The sequence below is a fragment of the Sander lucioperca genome, chromosome 15, assembly GCF_008315115.2.
Source record: "Sander lucioperca isolate FBNREF2018 chromosome 15, SLUC_FBN_1.2, whole genome shotgun sequence".
In the NCBI taxonomy this organism is placed as follows: Eukaryota; Metazoa; Chordata; class Actinopteri; order Perciformes; family Percidae; genus Sander; species Sander lucioperca.
In genome coordinates this window covers 28,896,563-28,923,024 of record NC_050187.1, presented here as the reverse complement: position 1 = coordinate 28,923,024, position 26,462 = coordinate 28,896,563, and the positions used below count along the sequence as shown (strand labels likewise).

The 26,462-nt window shown below is 41.5% G+C and overlaps 2 protein-coding genes across 8 annotated transcripts in view; both read left to right on the top strand.

Annotated features, from left to right (window-relative positions):
* Nucleotides 1–14,120, top strand: part of ehbp1 (EH domain binding protein 1) — a 150,593-nt gene extending 136,473 nt beyond the window's left edge. For all 7 annotated transcript variants that reach the window (XM_035991985.1, XM_035991984.1, XM_035991983.1 and 4 more), the window contains 4 exons: nt 3,226–3,325; nt 4,340–4,413; nt 12,388–12,502; nt 12,952–14,120. In XM_035991985.1, the coding sequence (XP_035847878.1) occupies nt 3,226–3,325; nt 4,340–4,413; nt 12,388–12,502; nt 12,952–13,042 (380 nt within the window). In that variant the 3' untranslated portion in view covers nt 13,043–14,120. The remainder of the gene's footprint in view (nt 1–3,225; nt 3,326–4,339; nt 4,414–12,387; nt 12,503–12,951) is intronic.
* Nucleotides 14,121–18,229: 4,109 nt separating this feature from the next.
* Nucleotides 18,230–25,517, top strand: otx1 (orthodenticle homeobox 1). The gene is made up of 4 exons (XM_031316125.2): nt 18,230–18,560; nt 21,057–21,246; nt 22,010–22,161; nt 23,673–25,517. The coding sequence occupies exons 2-4, from the start codon at nt 21,150–21,152 to the stop codon at nt 24,420–24,422; spliced, it is 999 nt and encodes a 332-aa protein (XP_031171985.1). The 5' UTR covers nt 18,230–18,560; nt 21,057–21,149; the 3' UTR covers nt 24,423–25,517.
* Nucleotides 25,518–26,462: the final 945 nt, after the last annotated feature.

Genomic DNA, 26,462 nt, shown 5'->3' with positions numbered 1-26,462 from the left:
AATGTGACTCGATTTAGTCCGAAAAAAACTGCAGACACACTGCTGTCTCTTTAAGTCAGGTAGTATCTGGAGGTCAGAGTTCAACTCTAGAGAGGTTGCGTGAAGGGAGGAGGATGCTGAGCAGCTGTCGCCACTCGTCCTCCCTGCATCCCTCTATCCCCTCCTTTCTTTCTTGGCTTTGAAATCGCTCACCTGCTTGCCCTTATTCCCTTCGTCCCTCCCTCCAGTCGCTTCCACATTCACCATTTTCTCCTCTGTTCATCCCTGCCTCGTCTCTCCCTTTCTCCTTCCTTCTACCCTTTTTTCCCTCCTATCCTACCTCCCATACCTTTCCTCTGACCTCCCTGCCTTTCTCTCTTTCCTCTCCTCATTTTCTTTCTCTCCCTCTCTTCGCCTCCTCTCCCTCCTTTCATAAAATGTGGCTGGTTGTTGGCTGGTAGCTGCTCCCTGGCTAGCAGTGGGGGATATAGCTTTATAATCCCCCCTCGTCTTCCAGCCCGCCTCGCCACAATGTCACAGGAGCTTAATATTTGCCATTATTATTTGCTTGTTTTATTTGACTTCGAGGCAGCACAATGACCTGTCAGCGCCGGCTTTATCCTCCCTCCGAGTGTCGTCCGTTTCAAAGTTGACTACAGTAATCCACGAGCCCCCGATTCCGCTAAATCCTGAAGCTTTCTTTCATTCGTTCATTCTTTTTTTTCTCTCTCTCTCTCCCCCCTCCCTCCCCGCTCCACCTTCCTAAATGAAATTACATACATCTGCTGGCTCAGAGTATCACAAATGTCCACACACGCACCGGTGTCCGCGCACACATCCACGCGCCTGCCTTTTGTCGTCAATGACACATCGGCCCAATACTCCCTCTCCTCTGCAATGATCAGTGGTGTGTGTGTGTGTGTGTGTGTGTGTGTGTGTGTTTGACTGGTTTTCTCCTGTCCTGAGCAGCTGAATCAGTCATTATGCAGAGATTGTGATCAATGTTTAGGTGCCCATAAAGCACCGAACCTATTGTTTTTAAATGTATAGTCTTCCAATAAAAGCATAAGTAGAATGAGCGTGCATCGCTGATGTTTGAATTACTCAGAAAAATAGGAGTGCAAAAGCAATTTGAAAAACAAGTTAAAGAAACAATTGCCGGAAAGCTTTCTATATAGAAAAGAATGAAAAAATATAAAACCTCAAAACTTGGCATACATGTTTTTCTTCTATTATACAGCGCACCAATGCCTTTTTTATTATTCATAGAGCCCCCAATTAATAAATAAGTGGTATGAAATGTCTTCTTAGTGTTAATTCTGTTATGATGCCTGTCGTAGCTTCCCAGCTATTAAACCTTGCTCTTGAGAAAGGGAGAGAAAAAACAGCGAGAGATAATAACATAAGCCTTAAGACGATCTTTCATCTGGCGTCCTCTGTTTTCATCCATTCCTTCTCTTCACAGACGCACTGAGTGTCAGATTAATGCTGCTGTCGCTGTTTAAATGGCCTCCAGTGCCACAAAGCTTATATCCCAATTCTAGACATAAACAGTGCTCACTGAACTGACCACAGCAGAGTTTATTTATAAAATGACAGAGAAAAAACAAAATGCAAAATACAAATGAATATCAAAACAAAAATCCTTTGAATAAAATTGTATTTTATAATGATCTACATGTCAGCTTTAACACACATACTGAACCCAAAGCACTGACACAGGTCTACATCTCGAAACTGGTATTTACTCTGCTGCCCATCCTGTAATTTATTCCAATTTTGTATTAATCTGGAAAGACTCAAATCACATATATCAGTTTTAGATTTTATACGTTTTTGTAGGAGAACATGTTAATACATTTAAAATCCCAATCCTGTCACTTTAGCAAAATATGTAATTGAAGGTTTTGTCTTAATCTACCAAACCAGCATTTATCTGCTTGTCAACAGATCACATTTGAAAATAAAAGCCTGTTTAAAGCTTTAGTGCGTAACTTTTTGATATTAATGAACGTCCGTTACATTCAAGCCATTGTCAAATGAGTTGATACAAAGCTTTTTAAGACTATCAGCTCCACACAACTCTCTCTGTATTTCTCGGTATGGCTATGTTCAGAAACTGGTGTCGTCCGGCAACTTTCGCACGCTGCAAATCGAGTGAAGATAATTACCTCTTCTGAAGAGTTCATCATGTTTTTTTAATCCTCCGTGTCCTCCTTGGCTACCAAGAAACTGCGTCATTACTTAGAATTCCTCATGGGGGAGACAGAAACTAAGCACTATAGCTTTAACTGCTGTTTACCAACCTTACTTGTGTTAAAATGCATTTAACACCACCAGTAAACTTTAACGACTTGGATGTAGTTGTCATCTCATGCTAGTCTCAGTATTGAAAGACATTAAAATGCAAAACTGCCATGAAATAACTCTTAATAATAATTGGTTTTCAAATCACTGAATCACTTTTGAAATTGTCATACGGATCGTCTCCCAGTCTTTCCTCCAGGTCAAACATGACCAATGGAGGCTGTTCTTGTGGCTAACATGAAGGTTTCCATTCAATGTGCTTTGTGCGCATCCCGTTGTACCCTGTAAGTAAGTTACAGTACAGAGCTTTAGCCCCAGGCGTGGGCGAAGCTTACATTACCCATGCATCTGAGCCTTGCTAGCTCTCCGTGTGTTGAGCAGATATTACACTAAGCGTCGGAGAGTAAAAGAGATGTGTTTTTTTTAAGGCCCCGCTGAGTGATTGGTGGGATATGTATTGCCCTACAGTGAGAGGCTCCACTCTGTAAAGGCGCTCGACGGTAATCGCCGAGTTAATCCCGCTTGGGTTGAAGTCGTATTGACGTTGTGAAGACATGGTGTGAAGTGTGTGAATGTTTACACAAGGAACATAAGCGAGCAGTGTATAAACACACATAAATATCTGGTGGACAGACTGACTCTGCAGTGGCAAAAAAGACTGAGTCATTTATCTGCATCATCTCTTTCATTTGTGTATGCTTGTATGTATGTATGCTCTAATTTTGTTATTTAAAGACACAAATGATGGTAGAAAATTAACCTTTAGCTATCAAGCTCACTCTACTGTATTTTAGCTTGTTTTTTTAACTAGTGTCTTTATTGCTTCAAAGGGATTCAAGGAAACAACTGAGGCATAAATATCAACAGTTTATTGAAAATGGTGTATTATCATGTGAGTAACTCTGCTTGTTTTTGTGTGTGTTTGTGTGCATTTTCCAGGCAACAACAAGGAGGAGGAGGAGGCCATGATGCAGGAGTGGTTCATGTTGGTCAACAAGAAGAACGCACTCATCAGACGACAGAACCAGCTCTCTCTGCTGTATGTATCTCAAAAACCGACTGTCTGTTGACACATTAAGATCACATCCACATTGCCCTATTTTTCAAGCCAGACGCCATTAGCACCTGTTTTTTGTGAAGTGATAGGCACTAAAAGCGTGGAAACATCACACTTCTATTCAAGCATTAGATCAAACTCGTCGAAGCTACACAGGGTGGGAGTGTACTCTCCACTCCATTCACCCCCTCTGTCTATCCACTCATTGATTTACATGTGGATGGGATATGAAATCAATAGAAATGTGGCGATCATCACTCTATCGCTAGTCTCTTTGTATGTGGTCAGCTGCGACAGGTGGAGACACATGTATACACGCAGCCTTTTTTTTTTCATTTGAGGCTGTTGGGATTTCAAAGTGCGCAAGTGGAGGAGAGATTGAAGTATTCATAATCACATTATATCGTGGGAAAGGGGAGGCTTTTAAAGTGGCCAATTGACAGAAGGGCTGATTATTAGCCCTTTTTGTTCTCTCTTTGTGGAGGCGAAGAGAAAAGGCGCCTGTGAAGGACAAATTCTATTAGGGACCGAATAAGCTCATTTTTTAATATGGCTGAAAGAGGAAAGAATTTAATTTGTGCTGCATACAGACACACACACATACCCCACATATACTCATACATACACACATGTAGACCACACACGCTCATGGCATGTCCATACAGTAGATTCAATTTTTTTTTTATTTATGAATTTATTTCAATGTCTTTTTCCTTCTCCTTTATGCTTCTCGTCACTCGTTTTTTATGCATTTTCACCACCTTTCTTTTCCCTTTATATTCCCTTTTTTTTCCTCACACACATTCACGTTCACCCAGGGCTGTGTGAGCGCAGTATGTGTATCAGTTATGTGCAGTAGATTAATGCGAAGCCGGAGAAGGTTCAGGCGAGTAGCTGAATCAATGTTTATTGCAGGTTTCTTTAAGTGCTTAATGATTTAGTCATTAACATATTGATGAACTTTGTTTTTTTCTCTCTCTTTCTAACTTGCCACAGGGAGAAAGAGCACGATCTGGAGAGACGCTTCGAACTGCTGAACAGAGAGCTGAGAGCCATGTTGGCCATAGAGGGTAAGATATACACACACACACACACACACACACACACACACACACACACACACAGTTCTTGGGATTTATTCTCCTCTCTGTTTTACTAACAAACTTACTTGCACTGTTAAATTTCAAACTCTTATTTATGTGTCGTTATATATATAAAATATATTTTGACAATCAAATGATTCCACTTAAATTAATCAGGATCACTACTGATTTAGAATAATCTCCTGGATTGTGTTACTGATTGCAAATGGGAAGCAAAATAACAAACAATCTGTCAGGGAGTCACTTTTCAGAACATCTGATAATGTTTCTTTAGCTGTCAAAATGGCTACTAGAGAAGACAAACAAAGAGTTTGCATTTCCTGGTAATAAAGAGAAAGTAAAGCTACTGTCTAATCCATCTTTCTCCACCTGTATGGTCTTATGAGCCTTTCTTGCGTTCTGTCCGGCTGTTGGCCAGCCTTCATCAAGAGCCTGAAACAGGATGATTTGAATTCTGCGTCGGCTTCTTGATGAGGATTAAGATGCGAGCTTGTGAGGGATTTCACTTCCTGATACTTGATCAATGCTATCTGTTTCCTACCTAGTCCCCGACTAGCCGATGCCTGATTTGAAATCCAGTCACATTGAGAGACGGTTTTGCGAGGTTAAAAAAAAAACAGATGCGGTTATATTATTGAAAGCTTGTTAACTATACCGCAGCCAGAAAAGCAGCCATTGTGTCGTATCAAAGTTGTCAGGGGGCCAGGGAAGTTTAATCCCCTTCGACTGCGTCCTCTTTGGCAAAATGAACCTTTTGCCAATCAATGCTAATTGATTTTGCCATTCGACATTGACCACCACCGCCCCCATCCCCAACCCCTCTTTCTCCTCACAGCCTTCGGACACCCATTGTAATTTCACCGGGCGCCTGATAAGCTACCGGGTCCATAATAAATCAATTGTAATTAGCAAGAAAGGAGGTGGGCCAGGTAGGGAGGGGGTTGAGGGGGGAGCAGACATGCGTAGCCAAGCAGGAGCTGCAGACGGTGCCACGCTGCCTGCGTCCAGGTTGATTTCTTCTGGCTTCGCACGGCCATTTTATTTATTTATATTTATTGAGCTGCAGCGTGTCCACAGCTCGAGTCAAATGAGAGAATTTCAGTTTCTCTGGTTCATATGCCAGTGTGTGTGTTTGTAGCAGTGAGTTTGCTTCCACTTTGTGTGTGTGTCTGTGTTTTTTTGTTTATTGTAATGAGCTGAAGTGTGTGTGCAAGTCTGCTTTTGTCTTTTTGTGTGTGTGTGTGTGTCTGTGTCTGTGTCTGTGTCTGTGTCTGTGTGTCTGTGTGTCTTTATGTATCGGATGTGTATCGTGTGTCCGCCTGCTTTTCTGTGTGTGTGGAGGTGAGAGAGCAGAGTGTGTGAGGTGGAGAGGTGGTGTGTGTCGTGTCACCGCGCTCCTCTCTGCCTTCATGTGGACTTGTTAGATTTGCAGCTGACTAACTTATCAGCCTGCCTTATTTTCCTCCCTAAGGGAGGCACTTAACATTCACAGGCTCTACCTTTCTGTAGCAGCCACAGATAGTTCTGAGCTGCTGGGAAGAGAGCTGCTGTGTGTGTGTGTGTGTGTGTGTGTGTGTGTGTGTGTGTGTGTGTGTGTGTGTGTGTGTGTGTGTGTGTGTGTGTGTGTGTGTGTGTGTGTGTGTGTGTGTGTGTGTGTGTGTGTGTGTGTGTGTGTGTTTATATCTCACAGGTGTGTTTGTATGTCCACCTGTGTGTCTGTCTTTATATGTGTGTCTATTTGTGAGTGTGTGTGTTCGCCACCCATCTCCCCAGCTCTTATTTGGTGCTTGGGCAGGTCCATTGAGCGATGGTCGGGCGGCAAGTAATTGCTGATTTGGTTGGCCAGTCGATAACACAGAGACAGAGTGCACTGTGAGTCAGACACACACATCTCGATAAGATACACCTGCCCTGACACACACACCTGCTGAGAAAAATATAAACCTGCAATGATACACACACACACACACACACACACACACACACTACTCTGGCTCTATCTCTTCCTCTCAGTCGCCCCACATAGTTACATATTTGACCACAGTCTTCATCATATACACACACAGTCTGTCCAGGTCAATGTGTGCTACAGCTAACTGGCTAACAATGGCAACAGTTTATTTCTATGCATTTTAGTATAAAAAGTTATTAAAAATATTGCCTGTACATTTGCACCAGACTTGGATGATTTTGTAAACACCAGAAACAACTGTCATAAAGTAAGATTAAGATCGTAAGATTAGTCTGTATATTAGTGTAAACATTTTAGAGAGTTAAAAGCAGGAGATATTAAGTTAACTGGGTTTAACTGCTTGGCTCAGTCTCCGTTTGATGCTGCAGACCAGAACAGAGAGAGAGAGAGAGAGACGAAAAAGTTTGACTCATGACGTTTCATTCTACATTTGTATTGCTGACTTGAGCTGCATGACACATGAGAGGGAGGATGAGAGGACGAGAGGAAGAAAGACGAAAGTGCTTTGAGGTGCAAAGAGGAGTCAGGAGGAGAGGATTCCTCTGAAATCAACTCTGAAGCTGATATGCTGCTAAAGAACAAATTCTTCAAAAGTTTTCTTAGATTTATTTTTATGACTTAGAAGATCTCAACAGTCATTTTTTGTGTCGTGATAAAACAAATTTCAAACACCTATCGCCATTACAGAGGAGGATAGGAAATACTTCAGAGGTGGGAGATGCAGAAGCAGGGAGGAAGTTATAATCTTAAATGTATTGCTGTATAACATTTCATGATTACTAAACAGCAATAATACTCTTTATAATTTGGGGTCCTTAGTTGTGTTGCTGCAGTTTTGATTTTAACAATCAGCATCAACTACATGGAGATATTAACTGAAATAGAGGTTTAAAGGCAGGTCCAGAAATAATAATCCCACTAATAGAGAACAAATATTAATAGAAATACAGTAATGGACAGAGAGCCTCTGAGCTGGATTAAAAGAGAAAAGTAGAAACAATGGCACACAGCCATTTCTCCAACATCATGATATTAAAAAAGTTTTCTGAGTTTGATTAAATGTGCAAAGAGTTTGGGTCGAGTGGAGGCTGTTGGGCCGGCGTTGATGTTGTTTATGAGCATGCTCCGTGATAACCACCTCTCTTGTACCTTCTTGGTGTGATGCCAGGTGGGAAAATGCCATCTGTATGCCACACTCTCATCTTCCTGCCATAAAATTGATCAACTATGCCCTCTTTATCTGCTTACAGATTCACACCTATGTATGCACACACAAAACTGTGTATTGGCTCGCTTCGAGGGCCCGTGTGTGTGTGTGTGTGTGTGTGTGTGTGTGTGTGTGTGTGTGTGTGTGTTTTAAAGTGGACGCCCTCTCACCATCTAAAAGGGATTTATGCATAGCCGGGTCCCAGAGTTTTTCCTGTTACGGTTTGATATGATAAGCTTTTTTATATGTTTAAAATCAATATGTAATCCTATGCAGGAGCTTATCCCTCTCCACACCCCTGACACACAAACACACACACACACACACACACACACACACACACACACACATTTACTTTTGTAAATCTATTTGAGCTTTGTAACACATCGGGGCGGCGCGCTACAGACCCTGATTGATTAGGTGCACTGTGGAATCCTATCACATAGGCGAGTTTTGATGATGTCGCCAACTCTTTCAGGCTTGCTAGTTGACTGGAACCGCCGATAACAAGTACCTTCGTTCCACGACTTTTTTGGGGAATTTAGGAAAATAATAATAGGTGACAAAAAAGGTGACACAAACATTTTTTTTTCCATGTGCCTCCTGTAGTGTAGCTAACATGATATTATATGCTGGTTATTCTAACAAATGGTGGAACAGATGTGTCTTCTGTTTTATATTCATGCTTCAGTTTCTGGATCTGCCTGAGTTTTAAAAAGTTACAAGCAAGTTTTTCTGCTTGCTCAGCGTCTCATAAACTAACTTGTTTCAGTTTTTAAGAGCTGTACTGTCTCATAGAGGTTTTCATAGCGAATCAGTTTGTGAGTCAGGACGGTGGAAAACCAAGCTAGTTACATCAACAGGAGAATATTAAAGGTTTTAAGTTTTAGTTTAAGTTGCCTGTAAACATCAGTTTCCTGGAAATAAACGGTAAAGCTGGTGATATTTGTTATTTTTCTTAATGTCAACAATTCCCATGAAAATACCAAAACTAACCATAAAACGTTGTCCCTAACCCTGTCAGTGGCTCCTACTCAAGACATAAATCTTTAAAATCAGGAGACAGATATTTCCTAAAACAGCTGAGCACTATAGTTTGTAGCTCAAACAGTAGTAAATTGTGCATGTGTTGGGGACTATTTTGCAGATTTACACGCATTTGGTGCACTTGTTAGTATTTGCAGCATCAGGATGGTGTATGTGGGATTGACTCAGAATTGCTCATGTCCATTGTAATAAATGAACATGTCACCCAGTGCAACATTGAGGCTCATCAATGTGTTTTTAATCATTTTTGGACAATGATGGAGCTCTATGGCTCAGAGGAAACAGACACAATAACTCTCAACTACTTGTTTTAATGTGGTCAGTACTGGATAAAAACAGATCTGTTCCGGTTTTAACACCTTGCCTTAAATCAAGAATTAGATCATTACACGTTTGCGTGCTATGAAACAGAGAATCAAATCTCCTGGTTGCTGTTGAGATAGTTTGTATTTATCAGCCATTCCTTTCTTCTCCTCTGGTGACACTTTTTGTCTCTTGACTCCACTTGGACCTCGGCCAAAACCAGCTTTTGGAGGCCTTTTACACAAGAAAAAGAGGCAGAGAGCAGAGCAGAGAGGAAAAGAAAAAGTAAAATGACGGGGAATAAGTTTGTGGTCGGAAATGTCTAAACTCTAAACTCTGGAGGACGTCTCTCGACATATGAAGCTGTGGATCAAATCCTTTGATGTCACGCCGTTGTTCTCTCTGTGTGTGTGTGTGTGTGTGTGTGTGTGTGTGTGTGTGTGTGTGTGTGTGTGTGTGTGTGTGTGTGTGAGTGAGTGAGTGAGAGACAGGAAATGTGAGAGACAAATAGATAGACGCACGTAAGACGGTCTCTCCTCGCTTTGAGAGAACGAGGCTTTGGACCAAGTTTTCTCTCTTGAATACATTTAGCATCGCAGGGCCCAGGCGGGGAGGGGTTCATGGGGATTTGAACCAGCGCATTCTTGTGTGCCTTGTGCAGACTCACATGGTTACCGTTGGCGTGCACGGCAAGGGTTATCTGAATACGCACCCACCATGTGAGTTGTACACACTCCTCCAAGTCTTTAACCTCTCTCTCTCTCATGGGAGAGGCGGGGTTACGTGGAGGGGGGGGTTCTGAATGGCTGCAGGGTGTTTTGTTTGTTCCTGGGTGTCTGGTTACCCAGCCTGCCCTGCTCTGGTGTTGCCTGGTCACGTCTCTCATCGGCTCTCTTTATTGTTTACCTTCCTAATGAGGGGGGCGGGACTATGTGACATGTGATTGACAGCAGTGTGCTTTCCCCCATAACCCCCACACCCCTCGACTAGGACTTTGGCTTTTTGGCTGAGATGTGCTCTGAAGGATAAGGAGGGCAGGATCAAGAGGAAAGATTTTTTTTTTTTTACATACCTTTCTGTTTTTTTGGGACTTTTTTTTTTTTTTTTCTTTTTTGTGAACCCTCCTCTTGTGGGCCGGCCTTGTCGAGAGAGAGGATTGTGGGAGAGTGTGGAGTTATGGCGGATTTGGATACACACACATTCCTGTCCCACAATTGTCTAAAGATGATGACTCACATGATGACTCATCTGCTTTTCTTTTCCTACACGTTGTCTTCATTTCTCAGTATCCTAAACTAACCTCTTGTTTAAAAAGAAATTGAAAAAAACACTCTTCAGATACAGGCTTGAACATATGTGGCAGATATTATATATATATATATATATATATATATATATATATATATATATATATATATATATATATATATATATATATATATATAAGTATTTGTCGATTCCCCCACAAAGCCTGAGGAGAGTCAATTTGCTTCCCTGAGAAAAAAAATAAAACGACTGAGGGAACGGGAGAGAAAGGAAGAGAAGAACGTAGAGAGCCAAATATTGGGACTGTGTTCATTTCGCTCTGTGGTCGACTTCAAAGGGACGAGCGGGGCCAATGAAGTGAGCGCAGACCTTTCAGGACAAACACACTGGGCCCAGCGTGACACACACACACACACACACATCCTGACTGCCGCAATTTGACTCAATGAGGGGGGGATATTTATTTTTAATAAAGCCACACTTATTTTGGGAGTGACATTTTACAACATTGCTTTTATTCTCGAATCAATAGGCGGTTAAATATTGATAGAGGGGTGAAGTTGCCTACGCGCCACAGAAGTTGCTCACTGTGTTTGAATTCTCTCTGGGATAGAGTGGATTTTTTTTTCTTTTTTTTAAATATGAAACGATGGAGGGTTTTTGAGGGGGACATATTCTCTCACACTGTGCTGAGGAATAGCTGGAGATTTCCTGCCTTTCCTTTAGCTGTTGGACAGTGCGGAAAATCTGCAGAGACTTTTTTTTTTGTCAGTCAGATGTTTCTGTACTAGAACATGATTCAGTCGGATTTAAAATGATGCATTTTGTTGCACTGGTGCTGTGTGCAACAACATAAATAAAAATAAAGTTGAATCTAATGATGTACGCAGATGCTGGATTGTTGTGTAAATTGTACAACAAGGAGGTAAACAAACATTTTTGTAAAGATGCAATTGTTTAAGCACTGCAGTGTTTGGGGGTGAGTTTTGGGGGTGAGGGAGGGAGGAGTGCTGCCCCGGTGTTGTGAATGTGGAGCCAAGGGCGCCAGGCGGATATTTGAGCCCCAGGGGGAGCGAGTGCTCTCCTGTGGGCAGCCCCCCACCCCTCCAGGGAGAGGCTGAGGGGATTTGGATCGGGGTCCCACCTGGACCCTGTGGGGCCCTGTGGGGGCCCTTCCTGAAAAAGGCCCTGAAGAACTGAGAGACGAGGGTCAGGGGCTCACCTGTTTGTTTGTTTGTTTGTTTGTTTGTTTGTTTGTTTGTTTGTTTATTTAGCTGAGGAACAAACTGTTTGGCTTTGAGATTACGGTTAGATGTTTGTATTTATTTAAATGTTTCTATGAAAAATATTGGACCACGAAGACTCAACCACAGCGGTTTTTTTAAGTCTTAAACTAAGTAGAAACGGACTTTCAATCAATCTTTATCCAAGATGATTTTACTAAACTTTAACCTCAAAAATTCACCCAAAACTTTAATATTTTCAAACTTTTTGTGGCTAAAATAAAAATGAATAGAAATGCTATGTACAATATGGCTGTCACCTTTAATAGGCTATGATGAAATTATTTTTAATCTTAAAACACAATCCCTTTTCCTGTGGGAACAGGACTCTTCATATATCTCTGTGTGCTGCAGATTAACATGACAATATCCTTCAAGTGTGTTTGCTCGGGTCAACACATCATCAATGTGCACACATACACACACACACACACACACACACACACACACAACCTGACGGAGTGTTACTGCACAGTCCAGCAGGTTAATAAGAAGATGAACTTTTACCCAACTATCCGACCAGACCACCTGTCCGTCATGTTGAAGCTCTGTAGTCCTTTATTGTGACTCAGTTACTTGATAAAGAGCTGGAACCAAGTGAAGTCATGTCCAAAGTGTTAAAAAGGGTTTTATTAAAGAAAATTTCTATTCCTGGAGGATCTGAGTTAAGTCTTTGTAAAAGATGTTGTCTTGAACCGTGAGGTAGTTCATGAGTCTGCTCTGTCGTACAGTCACAAGTTCCTGGCAGGACAAAAAAAAAAACTTTTCATCCATGTGACAAGTGTCTCGAGGTTTTTAGAAAAAAAACAGTCCTCAGTGTCTCCTGTTCTGAAGTAGTTTTTGTTCCTCTGGTGTGGTTGCAGACTGGCAGAAGACGGAGGCCCAGAAGAGACGAGAGCAGCTGCTGCTGGATGAGCTGGTCATACTGGTCAACAAACGAGACGCGCTGGTCAGGGACCTGGACGCCCAGGAGAAACAGTAAGTTATCCACAATCCTCCAACACCAGACACAAAACAAGTCACAGTCTAAAACGTATAAATGTAAAGTCTGGGAATGTCCAAGCCCCCTTTGGTGAGTTAGCGCGAGAGCGTCTGCTGGCTATCTTTACATTTCCAGCGGTCCCACAGAAACCGTAGACATAGTGAAAACAGATGCCTGCAGCCTGCAGTCATCCTGCATGCACGGCAGCAGCAGCACACCTGCATGGGCGGGATCCCTTCCAGATTGGCGGCACTGTCCGCCAACAGGGTGCCAGGCGGGTGAAAGGTTGGAGCTCTACCCCTGGTGCTAGGCCACTCCACAGGCGGCACCGCGACGTTTGCTGCGGCACGTACTGTGTTACATGTGTGTGTGTTTATGTGAGCCCCCCCCCCCCTACAATTCCCCTGACACATCTGACCTTTTGACCTGTGCCCTCCCTCCGCAGGGCCGAGGAGGAGGACGAGCACCTGGAGAGGACGCTGGAGCAGAACAAAGGAAAGATGGCCAAGAAAGAGGAGAAATGTGTGCTTCAATGATTGTCATTTTCAGAAAAAAACAACCAACAAATGTAGCCGATTAAAGAAATGTATCATTATTATAAGAATGAATATGATAATTATGATTTGATAGTGGCTTTCCTAAATATTTCTATTATTATATATCTATTCTAGTTATTGGAATCCTGATGTGGTTGTTGTTTTGGTCAAATTACCCACAGAGACCGGGCCGAGTTCAGAGGCCCTGCGATGCCTTTGCACCCACTTTATACTGACTCAAACTGTCCCACTTATATACAATTGTTTTTTTATTTTAATTCTCCTTTTCTTTACAAAGAACGGTACTTGTATGTAATATAAATATGTAAGAGACAAGAGCAAACCCTGTGTGACATTTGCATGTACTGATGCAGCAGCAGCACAGCCTTCTCTGTCTGAATGTGGAGAGCAGTCAGTTTGAGGTACAGCACAACTGGTTTAATGGGGGGACTTTTTTCTTTTCATCATGTTGAGAAGATGACGTTTCAGTTGGACTTTTAAAAGGAAAAAAAAATAGTTATTCTTTTCAAGCTACTTCATTACTTGACTGTATCTTTTAATTATTTCATTTTAGAGTTTTTACTTGTAAAATATCTTAAAGCGGGGGAACGCATTCATAAATCTTGCATAAATCTTAACTTTCCTATTGCTTTTTTTTATTGTGTTGGCTTGAAAGCAGTTTACCAAAAGTAAGATCATGTTTAAAAAAAAAAATTAAAAAAAAAAAAACTTGTATATTTTCATCTGTGCTCTGACCAATAGCTTCCAAAATCCTCTTCGTTTTGTCAGGATTCATGCAGTCAAAAACAAAAAATATATATATATTATTTATTGCCGTTTGTCCTTTTAAGCTGCTTGTAAGTGAAACTATCGTCACATTTCATGTGCATTTTGCTCAACAACTTTTGGTTTCTATTTATTGTATTCTGAAGAAGAGAAATGTGCTTCCACGTGCATCACTTAGAGCTCCACATCTGGGGCAGTTGTCCTTTACGTGTTGAACATTTATCTGTTTATTTATTCCAGTGTCATAACCCAAATCTTCAATAATAAAGTCCTTATGATTTCATACTCCACAGAGGCAGCGTGTGGCGTATTTGTTTCCATATATTTTAAAGATGCAGGAATTAAATGTACAAGCATTTGGACACAGTTGTATAATTGTTATATATAGTAATATTCGAACGACGAATTTTGGTGTCTTTAAAGTCTGTTATTTTCATTTATCTAATTGCTCACACATTTCTAAAACTTGTAATCTTCAAAACTTTCAATCAATGTTTTTGTTTGTTTTTGTTTACCTTTTAACCTCCAATCCCACATGATCTAGATCATATTCCATATATGGTTTTTCTTTCTTTTTTTCACACAACGAAAACTTATTGAAATGCATGCACGTCTTCGGCTGCAGCGCTGCACATAAGTGGCCCCTATCACTGCATTCACCAGCGAGCGTTTCGTTTAGCAATGCTTATTATTCGGCGCTCTGTTCAATTCCCCTGCGACTTGTGCGTGTTTATAAATTAAAATTGGCGTTCGGGTTTTTGTTTGAGGTCGGTGCTGAACAGGTTCCTCCGAGGAAGATTAGAGAAATCACTTTGTACCGAGCAGATGCTTTTCTCTCGCTTTCTCTCTCTCTCTCTCTCTCTCTCTCTCTCTCTCTCTCTCTCTCTCTCTCTCTATCTCTCTCTCTCTCTCTCTCTCTCTCTCTCTTCTCTCTCTCTAGGCCGCTTCTGTGCGCGCTGGAGACGGGGGGCAGAGCTGGAGAGGCTCGGTCACCCGCAACCATTGTTGAAAAAAACAATTCACCACTTTACATGTACCTTTTTGGTTTTACTTGCATCAGTTTTCGGAATGCAGTCTGATGTCAAACTAAAATAAAGAGTGACATTTTTTTTCCTGCGATTAAAAAGCAGAATGTCTGGGTTGAACCCCGCACACCATCCCCGCAGGCAGCCTCACATCCCCGATTACAGCAGCAAAATCGGTTGTGACAGCAGACGTCCTCCCCGGCCTTTCTAATACTTTCAAATTAATTTGCTGATTCGTTTCTTCTCTGCTTGGGACCGACTGTACGTGCACATTACGCACGTTACGTCCCCCGAGGCGCTTTGTTTTAGTTTGTATTATTACGCGTTTATCACGGGGGTCTGTAATCTGGAGAATAAAAGCAAGGAGCCAAAACGGCGATGGACGTTTTGCTCGGTGCCGTCAGAAGGCTCCATGTGTGTGTGTGTGTGTGTGTGTGTGTGTGTGTGAGTGAGAGAGAGAGAGAGAGAGTGTGTGTGTGTGTGTGTGTGTGTGTGAGTGAGAGATAGAGAGAGTGTGTGTAAGTGTGTAGAAAACATTTCAAATTAATCACCATACCGGTCACTTCTACATTAATTTAAAATTGTTGTATGAATAGTTAAAATATTGTCTGTTCTTTTAAAAGCTGGTTGAATTTATTCTGACAAATGTTAATGCGTAAAACTTGAACTCCTGAATTTGACTAACGTGTTTATGTTCCTTTCTCTTAACATCAGTATTAAATCCACCGAAGTTATTCCCTTCATCTTAAATGACTGCAGGTTTAGTGAAAATGACTTTCAGGTCTAAGAAAGAATTTCAGCTGATAAATCCAATATTATAAGAAAACATATTTTTGGCAGTGAGAAAGAATAAAATGACAGAGTCCTGTCTTACCTCAGCAGCATCTGTCGGGTCTCTAATGTTCCTGTTGAAGCTGATAGAGTGAAAAACATTTGGAGTCAGTTTCCTATTTTTCAGTGAATAAGAGCGAAGCGCTGCGTAAAAGGCGGCGGTGCCTCGGCGCTGCTGTGCAGCTGAGGATCCTTCAGCTGAATGGATTATCTCCTGAGCTTTGATGTCTCCTGGCCTCACCTCACAGGTGCTGAGCGCCGCTCGGCCTCTGCATTACTTCCTTTCCCCGCCGTCGTCCAAAAAACTGCACCTGAGGGAGCCCGGGTCTCTGCGTGCAGCGCCGGGGCTCCTACAGCACTGTTTTATGCATCATCGTTTTAATAAGCACCGACAACATCCCCGCAGATCCCCGCTTCCAATCCTGCCGGCTGAAAGGACAAAACTTTTCCCCCTCCTCTCCTCGCCGCCTAATCCCAGGCTTTACCAGCTCAGCATTAAGAAAATTCAACTGCAATTTGGGATTAGACAAAATACTCTTATTACAAAAGGTTGGTGCAACTTGATAACTTGATACTTGTTCAGGGGTTTATCTCGGGGTCTTACTCACATCGAGAGAGTAGAAAAAACAAGAAATGTAAGGGGAAATGTCAGAATAACCCGACTCTTTTGTGTTGTGAGGGCCATATTTGTTGAATGGCCTTTTTGCATAATTTAACGGAGCCTGTGTGTGAGTGTGCAGAGGAGAGGAGAGGAGGGGTGGTGGTATTTCGGTCGGACCCTCCGCGGGCCCTCTGACTGCTCGGACTTTAGATGTGGTAGGCCTAGGAAATAAAAAGGTGCGTAAAAGTGTTTGACCTTCAGTCAGCAGCCTGGCAACACAAACCCATATCAATTAACCCCAAAATGGAGACGCATCTTCTCTCTGCACATCACCTCTTTTCACGTTATAGCCTCATTCATACATTTGACCACACTCACTGTCACCATCTGTCTGTTTTGGCCTCCTTGCGTAAAATAGACTTAATTCATGTATACAGTATTAAGGTGCGTTTCGATGCGTTCAGGCGCCCTTATCCTCCACTGTGTTCCTGCTTGTAATAAACAGCATCACTGCAGGCCTCTACACTTAACCTCCAACATTACTTACGTCGACTATTGATGTCTAAGTTTCTCTGTCAAAGTGTTCTCGTCGATGACTTTTAAGTCTTTTAAGGCCTCCACTTTGATACTCTACACACACACACACACACACACACACACACGCACACACACACACACACACACACACACACACACACACACACACACACACACATATAATTTCCATCCCTGCAGTTTTTTTTCTCTGAATATAAGCTCGCTCAGGACTCATTTACAGAAGTTGATGTTTTTGCAGAGATCCACCGAGCTGAGCTGCATCCCCACGACCCTCACTGACACACAGGCCAAACAACAGAAAATAAAATGCTGTTTGTGTTTTTGTTTGATTAAAACACATTAAAAAAAACATCGACATATAAAGTGCATGATTTGATTCAGTGACCGCAGCTTTTGGTGCTGATTTTTCTTCTGCGAATTCTTCTTTTTCCTCCGCAGTGAGTTTGAGGTCTATCCCTATTAAACTTTACGTCAACCATCCTCAAATGTAATTCTAAATGGGGATTAGACCTCATTAATATTCATGAGGACTGGTGTGTGTGTGTGTGTGTGTGTGTGTGTGTGGAGAGAGAAAAAGGGGTTGTATCACAATAAAATCAAAACCGATAAATTTAACTCCTTTCCTCATTTTTTTTTTATTTCTCACGTTCACTTTTTGAGGCGACAAAATATCATCACAGAGGAATTAACAGTAATAATAACAGTATTAATAAAAATAAAAAAAAAAGCTGCTGAGGCTTCCCGGCCCTTCAGGAAATGTGTTTTTCTGGTGTCGATAAACTAAAATGCGGCTTTCTGTCAAACTAAACGCCCTTTGAAACATGTTAAGCCTCAACACAACCATTTGACTTCATTTTCTTTCTCTTCAAACATTCCGAATCATGATTTTTATTCCATGTAACAACTGGTTAGATGTTTTTGCGATAAATAAGACATTTTTAGGCATGGTGCAATTCAAGGAAGCAAGAAAACAGGAATATTATTCAGAAGAAAATAAGTTTTAGATGGAGGAAAAGTCCGCAGATTTAGTTTTTTGACAATACGAGAAGCTTCCAGTACCTCTTCCTATTGTGAGCTGCGTGCAAATAACACAATAAGAAACTCTTCCTGTGAAATGTGACTATCTTCTTTTACGCACAGCACAGCAGAGCTTACACTCTATGTTTCTCCTGCAGGCCTGTGAAACATTTCTATCTTTTTCAAAACCTCTTTAGTTCGTCTGGTCTCGGGACCGGGACCGAGAGGAGGGGGTAAGTGGGAGTGGGCTCTCCCGGCTGCCTTTGCGCGCCCATAGGCCGCCCCCGCCGTCCGTCAGACCCGGGACGCGCGCCGATTGGCTGAAGGAGGCGGATCCGCAGGTGTCCTCCGCTCATAGAGGCTCAGGGCGGAGAGAAGGTGATCAATCTCCATCCGTCTCCATTAGAAATCACCTTAACACTCTGACAGACAACGACAAGCCCCCTGAAAGCAAATGAGTTTGATTTATTTGGCTGCAAAAACACCCGGAACCGCACCGAGGACGCGGTGACGCCCGCGTGCTGATAGCTGCGTTGTTTTCTCCGTGATGTGGCTCGGTTTGCACACTGTTGTTTGTTTTTGAGCAAGTCTTGCTGCTTGAGGTTTTATGCCCTGCAGACTTCCTACTGCTGGATACTTTTACTGCTGCTCGCCTCCTGCGGCCCGAGAGCTCGGGAGAAGGGAAGAGGAATAAAACAAGGTAATGTTACTTCTGTTTTTACTCATTTCATGTAGATCATGTTTAGTTTGTGCGCATTTTTACTCCGAGCAACATGACTATGCGCCATTAACAGAAGTGTAGGCTAAAAGCGACAGAAAAGTCACTTTATATTTTAGGAACGTCTTTCCACGTTAAACTGTGACATGTGAAGTACATGATTTCAATTTGCACCGCTGCACGTTTGTGTGCTTTATTTATTTAAGATGAGCTATCAATTAATCCGCACCGTGGAGGACTCCGACCTGAACTGGATAAATTGAGTCAACTTCCTCCTGAGTAGATAATTTTCATATTTTCCATTCCAATTCATTCCTGCGAGTTTTATTTGAGAGCAATTGGCCATTAAAGCGTTTGAACCACTTAGTAGATAATTGGAGAGGCGTGTTTTGGTTTTTGTTAATTTATTTTGCTGATAAGAGCCCTTCTGAAACGCTCTCTCCCCGGAGGTCTAATCTAAATTCTAATTGAGTTCATTTGCACCGAGATCTCGCCTTTTCACTCCGGCCTGGCAGGGCTGCAAATTCGGTTTAAAAATCCGCTGGAATACACGTTTGGTTAGTATGAGGTTTGGTTTGGTCAGTTAGGAGCTCATTGTTAAAATAATCTCCTCTTCAGAGACACTAATTTAATTCACACGCTTTTTGGGGGGGGGAGAGAATTCTTCACTTAAAGGTAAAAATCAAACTTTGATCAGTTTATTAAAAAGATTTCACCCTTCCAAACCATCAGCAGTATCCGAGTTTTCTGAATGTTAATGCAGGTTAGTTTAAAGTTTAAGGATGTGTTGATTAGGATGAGCTTGTTTTATTTTCTGCTTTATTTTTCTGTTTTTTTTTTTTTTTTATTTTCCTGAAATGTAATCTTAATTACAAACAAACAAAAGTATTCTATACAATTAAACAGGCTACACAGCATTTAAAAGCCACGGAAAGGGTTAAAAAAAGCATAGTTGTGCTTTACAGAAAATATCAATTTACCATTCGTATTTTAATCTGGTGAAAATGAATAAGTGGAAAATGTTTTACTTTTTTTTCAATAAAGTTAGTTTCTTTTCCCCTGAGCGTTAAAGTACAGAAGAAACCTGACCAATCAAAGCGACATTAAAGTTCATATCTTAGAAACGATTAAAATGAACTCATCAGATCTTTCTCTGAAAATTAAAAAAATATAAATTACGTTCAAGGCAAAATAGTTTATTTAGGATTTGTATTCTGTTGTGGATTCAGTTAAATTCAGAAGATCCGCAGGAGCCTCGTTGTGGTCAAAATACACACAAAGTTTGACGACCCGAAACAAACAGAATGACCCGAGGACAGAACGACTTCACACAACCACAGCTGTGACTTTTTTTATATATATATCTATAGATAGATAGATAGATAGATAGATAGATAGATAGATAGATAGATAGATTATCAAACTCTATCCATAATTCATCTTACACACACACACACACACACACACACACACACACACACACACGTGGAAAAGAGAGAATACTAAAACTAATTCAAACACAATTGCAAAATAGAGTTTTCTCTATTTCAGTATTTTGACTTTAAAAGTGACCATAGTTTGGAAAGAAATATATTTTATAAGGTTGAAATATGTATTACTGTTTGAGGACAGAGGATTTAGATCACAGTTCCTTTTCTGATGTGAAAAAAAAAAAAAAAAAACAACATAGGAAGTGTAGGATTAAAAAAACAACAACAAAAAAAGAAACTGAATATTCTGCAGGTAGGAGGTGGTGTGCTGGTCAATAAAAAATGTGTAGTGAACATTCAATGTGTGCTCAAAAAAAAAAACCTCAAATGGAAACAAATAGTTTCAGAATAGCAATGATTTATTGACGAAAACTCTCAGGATCACATAACATGCATCAGCTTCATTCAGTTTTTCATTCGTCTTGGGTTAAAGTTAAAAAGGCTGAAAATGTGAATACAGTCTGGTTGGTGTGTTAACAGCTGAGTAGCGTCAGTTTGGGGGTTTTATTTCCTCCGCTGGGGTCGGGAGTTGGAGCCGTTTGACCCCGTTATCCTCTCACTAAAAATCCAATATTCCTGAAGGATTTAATGTGCGTCTCTGCTTCTACATGATCAGTTTATCGTCCACTAATTCATGCTTTTATATCCTACTGCCACTAAATAATAACAATGGGATTTCATAGGGACTTTATGTAGCTAATGCTGTTTTTTTTCTTAATGTTTTCTCCCAGTTTGAATAAATTGGAAAATGGATTAGGAAGCGAGATTTCTTTTTTCTTCTTCCCCTAAATAAAAAAAAAAAAGCGCATTTGTAAATAGTGTTATGAAATTAATACATTTAGGAGTTTCTTTCTCACATTTTTGATAAGTCTTTTTTGTAAATATTCCCTGTGCATTTAGTTTTTGAAATAAGCCTACGTAAAAGCATTTAGTTTTTCTCGTCCTTGAATGTTTCTAACGTGTTCTCCTCGGTCCCCTGTGTGTGCAGTGACTTGGATCGGCCCCCTGTCCCGTCAAGCTGCAGCATCGGGGGAAACCGAACCACTGGCCTGAGCTGGGTGGAGCAGTGACCGCCTGTAGCATGATGTCCTACCTCAAACAGCCCCCCTACGGCGTCAACGGCCTGGGGCTCAGCGGCGCTGCCATGGACCTGCTGCACCCCTCAGTGGGCTACCCATGTAGGAGCCCAACACACACACACACACACACACACACACACACACACACACACACACACACACACACACACACACACACACACACACACACACACACACACACACACACACATATATACACATACACACACTGAAACACTTTTTAATAAACATTTAGGCACCCAGTCTGTACTAAACTGTAAGAGCTCCAGCCATCATGAAGAAAATTACCAAAATATTTACATGTCAATTAAGATGGGTTTTTTTTTGTGCTGATTTAATAATATTAATGTGTTAAAATAATAATAATAGAATGGTAATAACGTGTTGTGTGGTGTGTTTCAAAAAGTTTACACGACAACAAAAATAAAATCTATTTTTTTTTTAAACTAAGTAGCCTATGATGTAAAATCCAATGTGTACCATGATTAGGCATTATAAAGCAAATGATGGTTTCCTATAAAATGATTTAAACTTGCCTTATCTTCTGTCAGCAAGGAGCAGTAGGTTTTGTTTAGTCCATTTTTAAAAGGAAATTAAATAAATAAGCCTTTAGTTAAACATTCTAAAGAGGTTAAAGGTAAATTGTCTATTTTAATAAATGACAGCAAGAATAAACAGGGAGAAGAAATACTAAACTCTATGGCAGATGAATCGCATAACTTTCAATACTATTTAAAATCTAGACGAGATGTTGAAGTAAAGACGTCCCTACAGATTTGTCTTTGAGGTCGTTTATTAGGTTTTATTAACGTTTCTCCGGTATTTTTCTTCTTTTCTGCAGCGACTCCCAGGAAGCAGCGACGCGAGCGGACAACCTTCACCCGCTCTCAGCTCGACGTCCTGGAGTCTCTGTTCGCCAAAACCCGGTACCCGGATATTTTCATGCGGGAGGAGGTCGCACTGAAAATCAACCTGCCGGAGTCCAGAGTCCAGGTGAGAAATGAAGCATTAATATCTCTAATAACTCTGCTCCTCCGTGTGTTCAGTAAAACGGTGGAAACGTCCCAAAACAAACACACCTGCCTGGGCCAACTCCGAATAAATGTTAACTCGACGATACATGATGCTATCAGCTGACATTAAACCGCTTAATTGTTGCATACGAAGACACTTTATAACCATAGAATTAACGTTATAGGCCTACTAATAAAAACGTAACAGGCCGATCACCATTGCATTTCAAATCGTCTAACGAGGATTTCAACTGACAATGTTGAACTACCATTAACATTGTTTTTTTTAAAGGAGCTTGTGTTGCATTTTGTTTCTTAAACATGATTGATTAGGCACTTTTAAAAGTGAGTTAGTTTAAAGTTATTTCTTTGCTCCTCACTCTATGAGAGCAGAAGTCTGTTTTAAACACTGATTTAAATGTTCCTTTATTACAATATTTTTTTTTTGTAGTATTTATACCAGTAAATATTACTAAAAACCTACTTTATCATGCAGGCCTAGTCTTACATAAGGATTATTTAATAAACTTATGAGGAAAATAATGGATAATTTTAGACCTGGTAGCTCATGATTTAAGTGAGTTAAGCCCTTTTTTTAAAGAGGATAATAATGGACATATGGATACATTTTAATAATCGATAATGGTGAGATTATGACGGTATTAAATGACATAGACTGGTTTGTTGATCAGTTACTGGGGAAGTAACTGTAACGTGTTACTGCCATTAAACCGGTGAGGAGGGGCAGTTTAACGCCAGGGTTGCATTCAAGTGCTGTAGTTATTTATACAATCTTCTCTTTCCCACCTGTGCTTTTGGTTTAGCTCACCACACTGGTTCACCACTTTAATTCGTGCAGGGATCCAACAGATAAAACAGTTTGTACACATTGATGTAAACAAAGCTGCATTTCAGATTAGGAAAGCTTAATTTTCAGCTGAATCCGTCGCTTATTTCATTATTATTTGATGCAACCTAACTGAAGGCTGTGTAATTTGATCTGAAATATGGGATCTACACTGAAGAGGTTAAGAGTATGCCAGCAAATACCCCACAAACAACTCAGTGGTGTACTGTGATGTTGAACAAATACTACTCTTTAAAGGCATTAGGGGAAAACCAAGGCAGGCCCCTCTTTCACAATTTGAGTTATCGTGTGTGTGTGTGTGTGTGTGTGTGTGTGTGTGTGTGTAACAAAATGCTCTACATGATCCTACCCTCTCGGTGCTCTAGAGTTACCCTACTGTGTGGTGAAACCCAATAACCTGTTATCTTAGAGCCGTCTACCAGGTATGAAATTAGACCCCTGGCTGGTCCGAGCCAAGGGGCCGGGGTGGAAATGGACCTTGATGGCTAATAACCCCCAATTTTCCTCCATAATGTACTCCCAGCATGGCCTGGGAGTATTTTTATTTATTTATTTTTTAAATGAAATGCTGAGGTTGTTTGTGTGTACGGTTGCTAACTCCTGGCTGGTGTTCTCGGTTGTAGGTGTGGTTCAAGAACCGGAGGGCCAAGTGTCGCCAGCAGCAGCAGAGCGGCAGCAGTGCTAAAGCCAGGCCGCCCAAGAAGAAGTCTTCTCCGGCCCGGGAGAGCACCGGCTCCGAGAGCAGCGGCCAGTTCACGCCTCCTGCCGTCTCCAGCACCGGCTCGTCCTCGTCTTCATCCTCCTCCACCAATCACACGGGCCCGGCGGCACTCAGCAGCACCTCTACCTCCATCAGCACCGTCTCCTCCATCTGGAGCCCCGCTATCTCCCCTGGAAACGCTCCTGCTCCTGCAGTGGCCCCGCTCCCTGAGCCCGGACCACCTTCTAACGCCTCCTGTATGCAGCGTTCAATGTCAGGCTCCGCTGCCGCCGCAACCTCCTACCCCATGTCCTACAACCAGACGCCGGGCTACGGCCAGGGCTACCCCACCCCGTCCAGCTCTTACTTCAGCGGCGTGGACTGCGGCTCCTACCTGGCCCCGATGCACTCCCACCACCACCCCCACCAGCTCAGCCCCATGACGGCCTCCTCCATGTCGGGCCACCCGCATCACCACATCAGCCAGTCGTCAGGCCACCACCACCATCACCACCACCACCAGGCCTACGGCGGCTCCAGCCTGGCCTTCAACTCCTCCGACTGCCTGGATTACAAAGAGCAGACTGCAGCCTCCTCGTGGAAGCTCAACTTTAACACCACAGACTGCTTGGACTACAAAGACCAGGCCTCCTGGAGGTTCCAAGTCTTGTGATCAGGCTTCCCCCCCCCCACACACACACCCTCTTCTTCCCTCCCTGCTCGTCGGCTCCCTCTTCTTTTATTTTCCAGATTAGCATATTGCTTGTTTTTAAAGACAAAAAGAGTTTATGAACCATAAGATTACAAGATAGCAGCAGGAATGCTTTGCAATCGGACTTTGTGTTTCCTCCCTCTCACCCTCCCATGTCTTTTTAAAAAAAAAAGAAGAAAAAAAAAGAAGAGAAACAGTCCAAGTCCTGTGACGAGAAATCATCAGGAGCAGTTTCCTGTCAATGACGAATGGGTTTTTAAGACGTTAATTCTTGGATGACCTTAAGAAAACCAAACTGTTTTTCAAAACAAAAAAAAAAAAAAAGTAATTTCAACCAAACTCCTTTGACCACCAGCTCTCTGGATGGGAGGAATATTTTCCCCTCGGGTGCACCGACAGGAACTGCCTGCAGTGCCCTTTTTACCTCCAAACCCAATCAAATCCTGTAGTTTTTATTTCTGAAATTTGTTATTTTAGGATGACAGAGATTTTTAGTCAGCTGCGTCGAGAAGCTGAAATATGTAAATATGTATTTGGGTCAGTTACAGTGACCATGTTTAGTTGTTGTTTTTTTCCGAATTTGAAATTGTTTATTACCACTTTGGGAGAAAAAAAAAAGAAAAAAAACCTGTATGTAAATCTTTCCAAATATTCCAAAGAGAACAAATTGGCCATAAAGTTCAGCTTTTATATATGTTGTTTTACTCAGAAAAATGTTTTGGCAATTTGAAATGTATTGGGGTGGGAAAAACTCTTAAGTCTAAAATATAGATGCAGAACTATTCTGGGCCTTTGTCCAGGCTACAGTTTGTTTTCCAGATGTTATTATTCTAGCCGCTATACATTTTCAAACCAGACCTCCTCTCTTGGGCATTGTCGTGATATTGGACATGTTTGAACCGCAGCACTTGGCTTGATATTGGAGTCAGAGCATTTTTATTTTTGGAGAGGAAATGTTGATTTATTGCTCCAAAATGACAGTAAGATGTTGAATGTATCTTTAAGGCAAACCACCCTTACATACATGTTCATCCAATAAAGATCCGTTAAGTCATATTTATTTTCTACAGTGGATTCTGTCTGTTTGATTCCCAACAGGGAGTCAAGTTTTTTTTTGTTATTATTTTTTTTAAGGTGCATGTACACCAGCAAATTACAAACTCAAGATTCCTGTTTTCTCTCATTTGAATTAGTCACACTTATATTTAAAAGCTTGTTGAATGTTTTTTTACCTAATTATAACGGGGTAAATGCAAATTAGTCCATAATTAATACAAACCGTGAACGCGTGTAGGCCCCGCATTTCCATTTTAGAGAGCAGCCAGTTTAATCCTCTCTGTCTCTGACTTAAATTGAAACACTAACATCTCCTCTCGCTTTAGGGACACCAAATGTCTTTCTAAACTGCGGCGTTAAAAAGCCCTAAATATTGAGCCGGGAGCCATTTGATCGAGGCGTAATTGAATGCAGCGCTGTAATGGCGTGATAATTACTCCTGCGCTCCGAGTTGGTTTCTCCAAAATAACCTGCAGGAATTTCAGTGCCTCTGATGCAGTAATTACGTAGGTGGGGCCAGGTTAGGGGGTCAGGTGTGTGTGTGTGTGTGTGTGTGTGTGTGTAATGCTCTCAGGCATAAACGCATTATAAAAGAGTAGGAGGGTGGGGGAAGTAAAAAAAAATATTGCGTGAGTTCTCTGGCAAGGTTGTTTTGGACGAGCATGTTTATTATTTTTTTTTTTTTTTACCAGTGAAGGCCGCACTGAGAGCAGAGGAGGTGATAAAAGCAAAACAGGTTTCATGCAAGTAAATTGCCCTAATAACAATCGTCTTTGTGCAACAGAATTAACCACAAAAAGAGCAGGTTGTTTCTGTTCCTCCGCCTGTTTTTTTATTAACAAATATGAGGTTTTGCAAAAGATTTCGAAAGAAATTAAACAGAACCGGACTTTGGACACTATATGCTCTCATGAGGGCTGCAACTAACTTATTTTCATTAAAAGT

Bases quoted from the DNA above. Each gene is read 5' to 3' on its own strand.
- otx1 (XM_031316125.2), top strand. From the start codon at position 21,150: ATGATGTCCTACCTCAAACAGCCCCCCTACGGCGTCAACGGCCTGGGG. The intron at 21,247-22,009 runs GTAGGAGCCCAA...TCTTTTCTGCAG, and splicing joins CCCCTCAGTGGGCTACCCAT to CGACTCCCAGGAAGCAGCGA. The intron at 22,162-23,672 runs GTGAGAAATGAA...TCTCGGTTGTAG, and splicing joins TGCCGGAGTCCAGAGTCCAG to GTGTGGTTCAAGAACCGGAG.